Source organism: Miniopterus natalensis, chromosome 10, assembly GCF_054644295.1.
Source record: "Miniopterus natalensis isolate mMinNat1 chromosome 10, mMinNat1.hap1, whole genome shotgun sequence".
In the NCBI taxonomy this organism is placed as follows: Eukaryota; Metazoa; Chordata; class Mammalia; order Chiroptera; family Miniopteridae; genus Miniopterus; species Miniopterus natalensis.
Window position 1 is genome coordinate 47,967,892 of NC_142090.1, and position 14,969 is coordinate 47,982,860.

At 34.4% G+C, this 14,969-nt stretch overlaps 1 protein-coding gene across 1 annotated transcript in view; it reads right to left on the minus strand.

Annotated features, from left to right (window-relative positions):
- The window catches only part of MAGI2 (membrane associated guanylate kinase, WW and PDZ domain containing 2), a 1,282,556-nt gene that overhangs the window by 552,058 nt on the left and 715,529 nt on the right, over positions 1-14,969 (minus strand). The window contains exon 3 of the mRNA XM_087821115.1: positions 7,061-7,180. Within this exon, the coding sequence (XP_087677241.1) occupies positions 7,061-7,180 (120 nt within the window). The remainder of the gene's footprint in view (positions 1-7,060; positions 7,181-14,969) is intronic.

Genomic DNA, 14,969 nt, shown 5'->3' on the forward strand with positions numbered 1-14,969 from the left:
ACACAACCCCAAATCTATGGGACACAGCAAAAGCAGTCCCATGAGAGAATTTCATAGCACTATTGGCCTACCTCAAAAAGCAAGAAAACTTTTTAGTAAGCTATCTAACCCTATAACTTAAAGAATTAGAAAGTTCCCTTTGAAGCCATCCCGGCCAGGCTTTTGTTTGCTGGGAGTTTTTTTTATTGCTGCTTCGATTTCTTCAGTTGTTATTAGTCTATTCAGGTTTTCTGATTCTTCTTGGTTCAGTTTGACATGATCTCACTCATATGTGGAATCTAATAAACAAAACAGACTGAGGAACAAAATAGATCCAGAGACAAAGAGGCATGGAACAGGCCAATGAATCTCAGTGGGAAGGCAGGGGTGGGAGATTGGGTGGGGAGAGATTAATCAAAGAACTTATTTGCATATGTGCATAACCCATGGACACAGACAGTAGTGTGGTGAAGATTTGGGGGGGTGGATGCGGGGTGGAGGGGATCAAAGGGGGAGAAAAGGGGAGATTTCAGTAATACTTTTAACAAGATAAATTAGAAAAAAAAGATCCTAGGTGGGTAAGAATGTGCTTGTTCTGCTAGAGGTTCAGAAAGGAGGTTAACATACCTAATATAAACAGGCTGAAGACAGTATAAATCAAACTTTTCATTTTGTTACAACAAATAACTAATATCAATTTGAGTTTTCACTAATCCCTAAAAATTCCCACTTTTAGTGTCTTTAACAATTAATTTTCATGAAAATAATCCCATGCAGACAAGATCCATTGACCACTTGGTCCTAATTTTATTTGGCTGTTAGATACATATACAGCCTATAAAGGATCTAAGAGACCTGCTTATTATATCAGGAGAGACTGACTACTTCGGCACATTAAATTTCAATCTAGTGTTATAAATGATTTTCCATAATTGACAGAATTTTCAAGCCTTCAACAAGGAAGAATTTTCATATGGTGAAAATCTTCTAAACATGTTGCTTTTGAACACAGGACAGCAGGGTATTTTGAGAACTATTACTTTATAATTCTTAGTAAAAGCACTCAGTTTTTCTGTCTACTTTGCAGCATGATCAATGAAGACCTCAAAGTTTCAGATATTGTTTTTTTGCATAGCCTGAATGGAAGTTGCAGTTTATAAAAATAATTCTTAAAACCATCTACACCTACTGTAACTTTGTTGGAGATAGATATGTTCTGAAATAAAGTACTTAGCAATAAAAATTAGGCACTGCTATTTCTATTTTTGAGAATTTCTAGTCTCTCAGAGAAAAATAACAGGTACATGGAAAATCAGATTCTGGACTCCTCTCTCCCTCCAATCAGGAGTACAGAAGACATAAGAAAAAAATGTCTTAGAAAGTTTTATTTTTTAAATTTGAAATTCAGATACAAAAATGACTTTTGCATAATAGTATATTAGGTTATAGTTTTCAAGTCATTGATGTGTAAAACAAGTCTCTAAAAACTACAAAAAGGGCACCCTGAGAATAACTGGAGTAAATAAAACCTCCTTTAGGATGACCTATATGTCTAATCTAAGGCTAATGTCATGAGACATTGATCATTACTATGTTGATGTCATTTCAGGGAAACATGGACTCGCAATAGACGACAGTTGTAATCAACCTGACCAAGGCTCTCTTGTGAGCCGCCTATGCAATAAGTAATTTTACCGCCTTTGAAAGTCATGGAATTGTACGGTCTCATGAATATATCTCAATGTATATTCACCACTGCAAAATACACACAAAAGTTATGAAATATTTATTATCAATATTGTTATTTATTTTTGTCCACTCAGAAAAACAACTTGGAGAGTTTGAAAATGTTCATACAAGCAGAAAAGGAGAATAGAGTTTTGCTTGTTGAAACAGCAAAAGTTTTAAAATTATCCATTTTTCTTCACACTAGATAAGGGGCATGATTTATTTTTCAGATGGAGTTTTAATTTGTTTCAGATAAAAATGTATAAGAATGTGCACAGGAGTTAGAAAATCATTATAATTAAAGACATGAGCTTGAGGGAAATTAATTAAATGCCGGATATCACAGTTTTTTTAAATCCTAGGTTTTTTGTAATTTTATTATGGGTTGTGAAAAAAGTCAAAGAAATGAGTCCTATGCCCATTAATATTTATTTTATTTTAACGATATACTCCAAAAATGTTCTTGTTCTTTTCAGCTACAACTGAACATAAATGTATAGAATAGTAAATTGGTTAATGCTATACTTAAGGTAGCAGCAAAAAAGTTATTTTATTTTTCTTGACTTTAGTCTTTAAGTTTTAATTTATATGATAATATTAAATTAATTGATTGATTCATTCCCTCTAGTGTCTTTCAAGAGAAAAAAATCTTAGAATTAGGTATTTGCATTACGTATCTTGAAAACAGCTGGGCTTAAAAAAGTCCCAAACCAAGAGAATTTTGTCACATTTTAATGTACAATAACACTTCCAGTGTTAGTGCCTCACACAGGAGCAAAGCAGCATGCAAAAACCATATACTCTCTGTCGATGGTTCTCAACACAAATTGAATCACTTACCAAAAAATGGCATTATAAGATCTCAAAGGGGTGTAAAACTTCAAGAAATGTTTTTCCTCTACTGATAAAGTAAACATTTAGTGAGCTTTATGTGTAAATGTTTAGTGTTCCTAAAACAAATATCCAAATGCATGGCTTAGAATCTTCTACAATAGGAATATTGCCAAAATAAAGAAAATGAAACAAGTATCAAAAGAAAATAAAATGGTTCAATCTGGGTCTGAAATAATATCTGGACCCTTTTAACTGCAAACTCCAATAATCTACTGTTGTTACAGAGGTTATTACTTACATAGTAAAAGTTTTCTCTTCTAATAGGGCTTAAGGAAGAGGGGAAAAAGGAAATTTTATTTCATTTTGGCTTCCTGCAATGACAACAACCTTAACATCAATGTAAGTATTGATCTACCCTTTAGGAAATACTACTACATTTCAGTGGGTATAAACTTGGACTGATAGAAGAATGGTTTTTCTCAAGACTACTTATAGTAGCAATAATGATTTTTCTTTGGATTGAATATCTCTTTATTACTCAATGTTATCGTGACTGGGAATAGAGGTTCCAAATTTCAATAATAAATGTGTCAAGGTCATGCTGAAAAAAAGCTGATGTTAAATTTAGTTATTAAATATTTTTTGTAAAATTGGTTACATCTGTTCTCTCATCATAAGAGCGTTTGGCTTGTTTTTCTTGAAAATTATTTGTACTTACTTAAATTTTTATAAGAATGTATGTGCTCTCTCAGGAAGAACAGCACTCTTTTATGTACAGATGTGAGAAAACTTGAATTTCATAGTCCTTGTAATAAAATTGTTTAAGACAGTAAGTACGCTGTTTGCAGTAAGCTCGAGGCCATATATACTAGGGTCCATGATTAGGAGAAACTATAGCAGTTAAGGTGAAGGTGAACACCATATTTTCACTCTCTTCTGTCAGATGCCCAAATAACTCACCGCTCTTGATTTGGTTCTTAAAAGTTGGGGCAGTGTTACAACTGTGCTTATATCCATTTAAAGGAAACATTTAACTTTAGGGTCAGTAACTTCTTTAATAGATAGAAAAATTACAGAAGTACTACTCTGAAACATAACTGTGGATGATCTTAGTATATGAATTAAATGAAACGAGTGTCCAGGCACAAGTCATGGGACATGAGGTCAATGACAACATTCAGAACACAGGTTGAGGCAAACAAGTGGTGTGAGTGGTCAGTGAAACCATGAATTAGGATTCCAGATAAGTGGAAGAAATAGGTCAGGCAGGACTCACTGATCTAAAGCCCTGGGAAATTCAGCACCTCAGACAGTTTCCAAAGACAAGGCTTCCTTCCTGAGACTTAGAGTACTTAACATTTAAATCACCTCCTGGTGTCTCACTTATACCTGCATGTGACCTTTATCCCAAAGGAATTATCTGCATTCATCCAAAGAACTCTGTGGTCTGTGTTTCACATGCAGCTTAAACCTTTAGCTCTGACATGAAGGTTCGTAATGTTCATGTTACCTGGGGTTATCACAGGCTTGCCACTGGACCTTGTTCTATTGATTTAATTTTAAAGTTGATTGAGTATAAGAAGGTGAAAAAGAGACCATCCAAGTTATGGAAGAGTTTCTTTGTCAACACTTGATGGCCCCTAAGAGCCAAGTCCTCTGGGCCATTTACATACAAGGCCATTCAGCAACTGTTTTATAGCAAACTAAAATGAGGTATTCAGCCTGGGTCAGGGGTTGGTGAGGCAGAAAAAGTCTTTAAGAATCTGATAAAGTTCTGCCTATGGCCCATGTGGCATAACTGTAGATGGTAACTCAAGCATATTAAGGCCTTCCTTGCAACCTCTGATAAGTAACGGAATTGTTACTTGGGAGCAAGAACTTTCAGCTAATTTCTATGAGGGATAACTGCAGTTCAGGAAAGTCCATCTGATTTCTAATCAAAGGGCAAATTCCATTTCAGCTACATCTTTTCACCAAGACTAAAATTAGAATTATCGACGAGACCAAAATATATACATATGAGAAATGCTTAAAAGAATATATTCTTCTTCATAACAACTTTCCAGATGAGTGTTTCCTGTTCTGAAACTGAGTGTTGGGGGTGAAGCACAGAAACACTGTAAGAATGGCTTTGTCAGTCATGAGCAGCTTAACCAGACAATTTATATAGGTCTTTCTTGATCTTTGCTAATGAAAAATGAATGGGTGCCCAGTAGGAAGTATTATAAGCAAAAATAAGCAGGGGATATCTTTTTACCTCCAGTTACATTAGCAGCTATTTTTGTTTGTGGGTTGGAATCAGCCTCAAGGGCCCCACATGGTTGACAAGTCTGTAACCTTGGTGCTTAGAGTAACTCAATACCTTCTTAATTTCTTTAGTGGATTCACAGATATTAGAAATTAATTTCCAGTCTTCTTGAGGGCTTTAAAGAGTGCTGAGAAGGCATGAGAATGTTCTAGCAGGAGGAGAGAAGGGAGCAATGGTCTTGACACTAAAGAAGGAAGAACACAGAACAAAGAACAACTGGGATTTTATTAAAGAAATCTTATGAGAAATTGATATCATAAAGGTGCGACAACTATAAAAGTTCTGGCATTTGTCTAGCTGAATCGCACATGATTGTTACTCTTTATAGTCTGAAAGCACCAAAGCAGAAAAGGCATTCCCTAGGTTTCCATGACAAATAATATATTAAGGGTTAGCCCTGAATCTATAGCTCAGGATCAATCCTGAAGGAATAGTAGTGATTTTTATTACAATGTCAATTTCACTGGTTTCTCAGCTGTAATTGTAAGAAAATGTTAAGATTTGAGATTGGAGAGTGCACCCTAGGTGTTCATCCTCATAGTTATGTGATCTGAGAAAAGAGCTTTTTATTTATCCAAGTATACAATGTGTATTTGAAAACAATGATATTGATTCTCCAAAGTCACATATGTAAATCAGCCATATTGTCCAATGATCAGCTCTATGCACATTGGGTGATTAACAACTTGGCACCAAACTGATCAAACTAATCTGTTAATGCTGAAAAGAAGTCCAAAGAAGGTTTAAGACAACCCACTCTGGTTCATGAAACTTGGTTATATTTATATGGTCTTGGAATATTTCTCTAAAAATTCAACTGGAACCTTAAATTTAAGATAGATTATATTTTAAAATATATTGATATTAAATTTTATGACCTTTAGTTTATCATGAGAATAGTAGAAATTTAACATGAACATTTGGTTTAATTTTTTCACTTTCTATACAGTCTTTATTTTTAAAAGCAAAGAAGAGGTCATATTGTTTATCATCCTAATGTTGGAATGTTCCTGTTTGTTAAGAAATTGATTCTTTGCTACATAAATATTATTTTTAGATATGGTAATTAAATTAATACATTATTATTGCAAGCATGCAAACTACTGAATGCCACTAAATAACATTACAAAGCCCATAGAAAAATATAGTATAAAACTTATTTTTAACTTACTGACTTCATATAATTATTTTCTATGATTTATATAATTATTTTCATACATAATTTATGGCAGTTTTATGATTAACAGTTTCTTTATTTAAAATATTTTCAATCAATCTCCACTATCATTTATTTTTGACAATCTGAAGAAGAAACAAGGCTCATTATAGAACCATTTTTGTTTGCTGGGTATTTTTGCCTATATCATGTAATTTGACAATAAACAATGAAATGTCTCAGCCGTGACTCAGGCACGTGTCTCAGCCTAAACTGCCTGAGGAATGTGAAGTAAAAAAGAGGTTTTAATACTTCTAACAACTTAAAAATATTGAGTTCTTAAATCACTATAGTCCACTGGATATCTGCAGGTAAATGAAGGAGGTAGTGTACAGCCTAACTGTTAACAAATCCAGCTTATTTGCTGATGATAGATCTCAAACATTTTATGGGCTAAGGAGCAGTGTGCATGTTATGAGTTTTGTTAATAATATCACTCACTATTAATTGCAGTTCAGTAAACTAGATTAATCTTTGAACTTATTAATACATATAAATATAATTTTCACATATAAGAACTGTAAAGATAGAATGAAAGTATTATTTTCCACTGTTTTTTATTATTTAAAAAATCTCATTATTCATACACAGATATATAATTTCATTAGACATAAACTACAGGCATGCAGATGTTACTTAAATGTATAAATGAGACCATATCAACATGTTAATTATTTGTATTTTTCAATGCTATCATTCCCCTTTTACATCTAAGACTACTGAGGTCCACACATAACAACTGGGTTATACAATATTTATAGTGGGTAAATAATAGGGCAGATTGCGGCTCATGTTATTTTTTCTCTTGGCATCTCAAGAGTAGAATTAATTCAAGTGTACTTTAACCTTCCTTTTGGAAATATGTTTCTGAAATGACCTTATTAAAGCTTTGAATCCAAAAACAGTAGCACATTGGTAACCTGATGTCTTAATGAATTTTGGAGGAAAAACTGTGATGCAACAAGGAACAGATATAGCAGTAGAGTAGTGCTTACCTTCATAAGTCCCACTTTCTAGGAGAGCACCACTTTTCTCCAATTCCATAAAATCTTCAACGGTGATGAAGATGTAGTCCACTCCGGGGACCTCACCCTCCTTATGTGGCCTTGTGGTGCCTGAATAAGGAAAATTAAAAATGCGAGAAAGACTTTAAATGGTTTATTGTTGAACTTTAGAAATACCATCATACTTCTGAATATTCAATAACACTTGTTTGTACATCTTGCTAGTTGGCAGTTTGCATTCATCCTGATTGTTTGAAAACAGAAAAGAGCAGGGGGTAAAGATTAAAGTAAATATACAAAGCATTTTTCTTCATCACACTTATAAAGAGTTCATTGCCTTGGCATGTGGCTGCAGAGATTTTTCAGTGAAAAATGCAGACCATTGTGGCTTTTTTGAAGAGGTGGTTTGAATACTGGGCCAAGAACCTGCTAGCTCAGGAATTTACATATTTCATTTTCATGAATGGACCTCTATTGTTCTGTAAACTGCTTTGCTATAACATAAAATACAATGGAAAACAGAAATGTTAGCAAAATGTCAATTTATTTGTATATTTTCATGAAATGACAATGTTTTCATTTGTTAATTTTGTACCAAATAAATTACATGTGATTTAAAGAATCACAAAATTGTTTACTTAAAATTAAATAAATAATAATTAGAATTAAGTAATAATTATAATTGAGTTAGTATTTTAATGCTTATAATACAATTTCCTTCCTCCTTCCCTTGCTCCTTTCCTCCCTCCCTCCTTCCCGCCCGCCCGCCCGCCTGCCTGCCTGCCTGCCTGCCTGCCTGCCTTTAGCACTGACTGAATTAAGGGGTGACATGGTCCCAGAAGTTACTATATGGGTCCACCACTCCTGTTTCCTGTGTCACCTATAAAGTGAATGGAGCATATGTGGCCAGAGTGACAGGATTGTTGGCCTGTGGCTCTGTACAGCTCTACTGGAGAACACAGCTTCCAGACCTGCTGTCCAGTTCATGAGGCAGGAACCAAAATACAGACATCTTAAAGGCTGTGGTTTTGTTTCCTGGTACACTTCCTTCCTTAAACATTCCCTAAGGCTCTTCTTTTCTTTTTCTATGCCACCTACATAAGACATTTTGCATGGTCAGATTGGAATTTGCATAATACATACATGAGAATAGTATGCAGAAGGCAAATATATAAGCAAAGTAATAGTACTTTGGCAATCTTTTACATATTTAAAATCTCCACCATGTTCTCTATATACTAAAAAAATATATTTCAAGCCCTTAACTTTTATTTTCATCTCTGAAATCTTTATCAACTAAGCCATGAAAATAGCTGGTAAGTTCTTCTTTTACTCTATTAGGACCAAATCTGAACTGCAAATGAGAGGCATGAACTAATATTAGAATATTCAATGTGTCAGGGAAAATTGATTCTTGGTAAAAATGAATAATTTCCATTGAATTTTTTTTTTAAGATTTGAAGGCATTATTTTCTTTTTTCCATAATCATGTTTAATGACTTTCCCCTGAATTTGTTATTTTATTTTGTTTAACTGAGCCACATTTTGCAATATTTCCTACTGTTTTTATGCTATTAAATATAAACCTCCCACACTGAGTATGCACAATATTGTCAAATTAACGTTTCTATGAGAACCTTAACTTTTAATATCCTGACTTTTATGTGCTTAACCCTTGTGAATTAAAAGCGCTTATCATGGTTTTGGGCAATCAATTTGTTTTTCTCTTTATTTAGAACACACTCTAATCATTAAGAAAAATCACATAACAAAGTTTCAATTTTCCTTCCTAATTTATCTGCATATTTCAGAAGCTACATGCCTTGATTAATTAACTTCTGGCAGTGTGGTAATGCATTCCCATCACAACGTGAGCACAGGGCCACATGCCTGAGTGCAATTTCCAGGGCTGCTGATTTGGCTGGAGTTATTCCCTGGTGCCAAATTCTAGGGAATGCATTTGTGGTTGTGCTCTTTCTGGGAGGGCCATCAGTACTTTGGTTCACTGGGTGGTTTTCCATCTCTACCCTGTACCTTAGGCCAATGTAATTAAGTTCATGCATTGGTGATACACTCCCAGCGGCTGCATCTGTATCACCTGTGACTGTTGACCTGCTGCTGTTGGCTGCCTATTTGGACTGGGGGCTGGCCTATTTCATTGTTGCTTGGAGAGCTACACTACAGTCTGAAATGCTGCAATTACTAGCTTTGATATCGACCTTCCAGCCTTTCTCATTTTGTTTTTCTTTCTAATTATAACCTCTAGTCTCTTATCTCTCCTAATTTCCCTGATATTCCCCAAATTTGGCTTCATTTACCTCTCTAACTACTAAGGGACTGGGAACAACCTAGAATCTCTTCTTTCTATTAGTTCACCTTCACCATTTCCTAACTCTTATTAAGCTTCCAAGTTCACTATTAGCTAATTCATTCACAAACTGCAGTTGTTACAGAAAACCATAAACTTTCACTGACAAAGTACCCTACAAGTTCAGATTATCAGTTTGATTCTACCGATGCTTGGCAATCCTTTTAAACACATCTTCTTCTTTCTGTGTCACAATCCCAACCGTTTTCTAATACTCAATTGCTTTGACTTTCAGCAGAAGATATTAGTTCATTCTCTTTTTGGTAAAGAAAAAAGATAATCTGAAATCACATTCCCTAAAGCTTCCTAATTTTTGTCTCCATTATCTGCATTATCACACTCTTAATTGGGAACATACATTCATCTTGCTAAGACAAATCTTTTCTCCTCTGCCTCCTTTTAATAGCTAATTTTTATTTTTTATCAGTTACATATACAGATATTTTAAAGATTTTGTAATTCTACAAGCTTAGTTATTTTTTTTAAGTTGACTGTCATCACTCCCTCCAACACACACACACCTTTCCTTTTATACAGAGGCAAACACTTTCAAGTCAATTGATTCTTTTTGCTTTACCTCCACATCTTTAAGTAATTTATTTATGTCTCTTGTTCTCTCACTTTCTTCATTATTCCCTGACTTCTTGGTAAATAAAATGAGAATTTAGCTTTTTTTTGCTTATACTTCTATACATTACTTCCTTTCTCTCCTCCTCCTATACTCCCAGGAGTGGAGGATATTGGCATATCACTCAGTTGCCATTCTAGGATCACCTTTTGCCACTATCCCGGGGAATTCACGTTGACTCTTCTCTCTCTCGTATCCCCTCCTTCCCAGATAATCTGTCTCTTTTTGTGGTCTATTCCCTCATTTTGGCAGAGCAAATCTATCAGAAGCTTTCTGTCAAATGTTGTATGAGAGCTATATTTTTGATACTTTGAGTGTCTGAAAATTTCTTCATTCCACCCTCACAGGTGGCAAATCAGACTCAGCATTTCAGGAAAATATCTTAATGAAAACATATTTTCCCCATCACACTCCTCTGTTACTATCACCACCATTCTTCCAGTCATGCATGTTTGAGACTTTCCCTCAGTCACATTTGTCTCCCCATGTATTTGGCAAATATGCCCTGTCATCTTTCCTCTCCACTCAAAAACTGCCCTTCTGGGTAGGCAACAACTATGTTACTGGTGTGTCTGCCTCCCCCTTATGGGTTATTACTGCACTCCTGGATTAGCCCTGGTAAAGCACGAGGTCGATCACATATCCTCTCCAAAAGGACTCATCGACCCAATCTCTAATCAGGAAACTTAGTCAAAAAGGGTTAGAAGAGGAAAATACTGAGAGTTAAAAAGAGTCAGAAAAAGCTCATATTCTATTATCGACAATAAAAGGCAACTCTCCTGGTACGCTGGACTGTAGAGTCTCTGTAGATGAACTCATCTTGATGGAACAAACATGAGGACACAATTTAAAAATATTCTGCTTAAAAAGTATCTTCCTTTCTGGCCTGCCATTTGTCCCTTTCCTTTCCTTTAGCCTAACTTTTCCACCATTAGAATTGCTCTTTGGTTTAGATAAAACATAAACTACCTTTGAAACATATGCTGTAATTGTAGGAGTGTGAGTCACGGAATCAAACAGCTTGGTCTTAGGGTTGTGCTATTTGCTATCAGCAATACCTTGAGCAAGGTCCTTTCCTCTATAAACTCTAGTTTCCTTATCTAGAAATGGGGGTAATACTAGTAGCAACTTTAAGGGGTTGATTTGAAGAACAAATGAAATAATCCATAATAGGTAGTAAAGACAATGTCTGGATCACATTAAACACTCAAAAGGGATTATATGTTCAATACTATCATCTGGAAGAGATGAGGTGACATCATCACTGGTTTTTCCCCTCATAAATTTTTGCCACAAATATCAATTGAGTACTTACTATGCTCCAAGCATTATTCAAGATATTTGAGATATATCTTTGAATAATACAGAATAAGGTCCCTTCCTTCATGGCCCTTATATTCTAACAAGAAGAGACAAAGCATAAAACAGACACAAAAAGTAAGTTATAAAATATGCTGCAAAGAGTTAAATCTTATTTCAAAACCATAAATAAAATCATGAGCACCTATGGGTTTTTTAGTGGGTGAGCTGCTTAGATTATTAACTGTTAGCTTAGCCAATACAAGGCAAACATTTGAAGAGAAGGTGGAGACTGCAAAGGACCTGAAGGGAAGCAGAGGCCTACCACACATATGGGCGGAAGGCTTCCCAGGAGAGAAAGACAGCTTGGCTAGAGACCTCTGGGAAGCAAAAGGTGATCCACAAAGTGCCTGGTTATATTTTGGAAAGGATCACTAAATCCTAAAGAAAAACATCACTTATTACTCATACTGCTTGTTGTAGCTTAGGTCAGTTGGCTTATGCATTGGTGCCCAATACAGGCATTTTTGAAATTTCAAGGTAATTTTCATAAGATTGATAAATACGATAGTGCATGGTGGGTTCTGATGATTGGTGTATGTGCACACACACACATACACACACACACACACACACACACACATACACACACCCTCATTTTTAAAGGAAGAAGGTGTGGCAGAAAGATCCTTAGAATTGAAATTCAGAACATTTGCATTTTCTTTGTTTTAACATTTTAGCTATGTGGTCATGAATTTATCCCCTTATTATGCAATGAGGTAAATAATATGTATGAAATGGTTTTATAAAGTAAAAGCATGAATACTATGGTTTTATCTCCTGTTGCTTCATTTGTCTTTAATAATATTAATAGCACTACTAAGAATAATACAATTCTAACAAACATTGTTGATGGTGTTTTATTTTTTAAATATATTATAATCAAAGTTTTAAATGAATTAATTTTATTTAAGATAACATTTCTTAAAAAGAAAAACTTTTTATGACCAAAAACACAGATTGCCCCTTTTATTGTCTGGGTGTAAAGAAATATAAGTTGAGTTATCAATTTATTCCCTTTAATTACATGAAACAATGTGAGACATGATGGTTTATACTCAGAAGAGTCTTTAGTGCTTTGTTAGACAGATACTCAAGACAAGACCAGTCAAGCCTATGGACTAGGTTGCAAGAAGTTTTTACCATTTGTTGAATCATTTGAAAAGTATGAAAGTGCTCACAGAACCTGATTAGTGGGTCATTTGATTTTATTCACAGGCATAAGACCTTCAACAACAAAAGTCAAAAAGCATAGTTTTATATCTATGTGTCCAGAAAGAAAATATATTAGTTGGTGTTAATTCAATTGGCACCAGAAAGAGAAAGCAATTTGACTAAAGAAGGAGACAGCAATTGGGAACCTATGAACATTCCTTTAGAAAGAAATATGATTCTGAAAATAAGGCAAATAGTCTGAACTGTAATGAAGTATTACACAATGGTAATATGCAGCTAGAGGTAATTAATGTCTAGACTGGAGAAATTGTTCAGCTGAACTTCCTGAAGCTTGAGGTACTTGCCTCAGTTTTATGTTGAAATAAGTATAGTTACTTTCCCAATTCAAAAGATTATGAATAGAGGTGACGGTGAAATAAGACTCAACAGTAATAACAAGTCATCGCCCAGCATTAAGAGTAAGGAGGGAGCTGGGCAGGATAAAAGGGGAAACATAGAAGATGCATCACACAACTAATGTTGGAACACACCTTCTTTCATTGCTCTGCTATATTTGGTTAGGACTTTCCTGACCGGTGTGTAGAAAAGTCCAGTGAATCTTATTACCCAAATTATGGTTTAGATATTTCATTCTTTATGTCTTCCAGACCACTCTTCCAAAGGAAAACTAAACAGAATGGAAATAGAGGAAGTGCTACTAAATTGAGTCTTTGCTTTATCTTTTATTGCTTCATTCCTTAAAAAAAATAAATCTAACTTATTTAATAATTGTTACATTAAGTAGTGCATGAATAGCACCTCCTTCATGAGTTAATAAACACGTGCAGTATTTCTGCTCAAAAGACATGCCTAAAGAGAATGAATTTGCTCCCAAATGGTTAGCTTATTATTGATACATCATGAAAGCACATGAAGGCCACTTGTCATTTTGTTACCATGGCAACTGAGGATGCCAATAAAAATTTTATTCTACTTATTAAGTGAAGGAACATTGCCTCTTTTGCCTTAGGAAGAAAAAAGTATGATGTGTGTGGTAAATGTAATTCTAAGCACATTTCTCCTCAGCCTTATGATATTTCAAATTTTAGTAAAATCTTAAAAAAAAAAGCCACTGACTTACAGGAAAATATTACTACCTAGATGATGGTCAGTGTGGTCATCTATTGTGTTGACGTGCTGAAAGTTCTACAGTGTCCATTGTTTGCAGGTACCCAGCAAATATTTGCTAATGTAGTGGACTGAGAATTACTCCTTAATTGTTAACGTGTTCTAAGCAGATGGATCATTGTTTGAAAATCTGAAAAACTGCATTATTTTCTTATGCATGTTTCTAAATATATTCTCTCTTTATTCCTGCTATTTTTCAGCTTCAAGCTGGAGAAAATAAATCTTGACAGCTACAGTGACTTCCTCTGGATTTGACCTTTAATTAACTTACTCTTAGATTTCTGAATACACTTCTTTAGTCACTTACTCATTAGCAAGTGTGAGCATCACCAGAATCATGTGTGTGCTTCAAATAAAAACAGTCAGGAGACTCCTTGGTCAATGACTCTAATCAATATTTACATAATTAGTCTAAATCTTAGGTTTTATTACATTTGTTTTCAATCATCTAAAATCCAGAAATATAATTTTAGATATAGAGTTAAATCAAGCAAAGCAAATAATATAGTTTGGGCTATTGAATCCAATGTGATAGATCATAAAGCAATCTGAGCTTTACAGATTTTGTATCAGCTGACGGGGTGGGTTGGGTTAAGGACAGAAAGTAAAACATCAAATTTGACTCAATTAATCACCTATTATGTATAACAATTATTTATTGCCACAATCAAACATTATGTATATTTTACAAAACACTGAAAATTTTACAAGTAGAATACCAGTAGTAACTTTGACTTATTTTCCTTTTCTTTTTAAATGTTTTCATTGATTTTAGAGGGAGAGGAAGGGAGAGGGAGGGGGAGGAGGAGGGAGAGTAATAGAGAGAGAAACATCTATGTGAGAGTGAACATGGATGGGTTGCCTCCCTTAGGCACCCTGACTGAGGATCAAACTCGCGGCTTTTGGTTTACGGGATGACTCTTCAACCAGCTGAGCTACATTGGCCAGGGCTTCACTTTTTATATTTTATTTTACTTTATTTTATTTTATTTTATTTTATTTTAATTTTATTTTATTTATTTTATTTTATTTTATTTTATTTATTTTATTTTATATTTTATTTTATTTTATTTTCTTAACAGCGTATTGCTCTAAACCTCAATATTTAAAAACTCTCTTGTCCCCTAAAAGAGTGTTCTATCAATTATTGTTTAAAGCTACATTGACATATACCAGTGATTTTCAACTGGTGAGTCACAAGA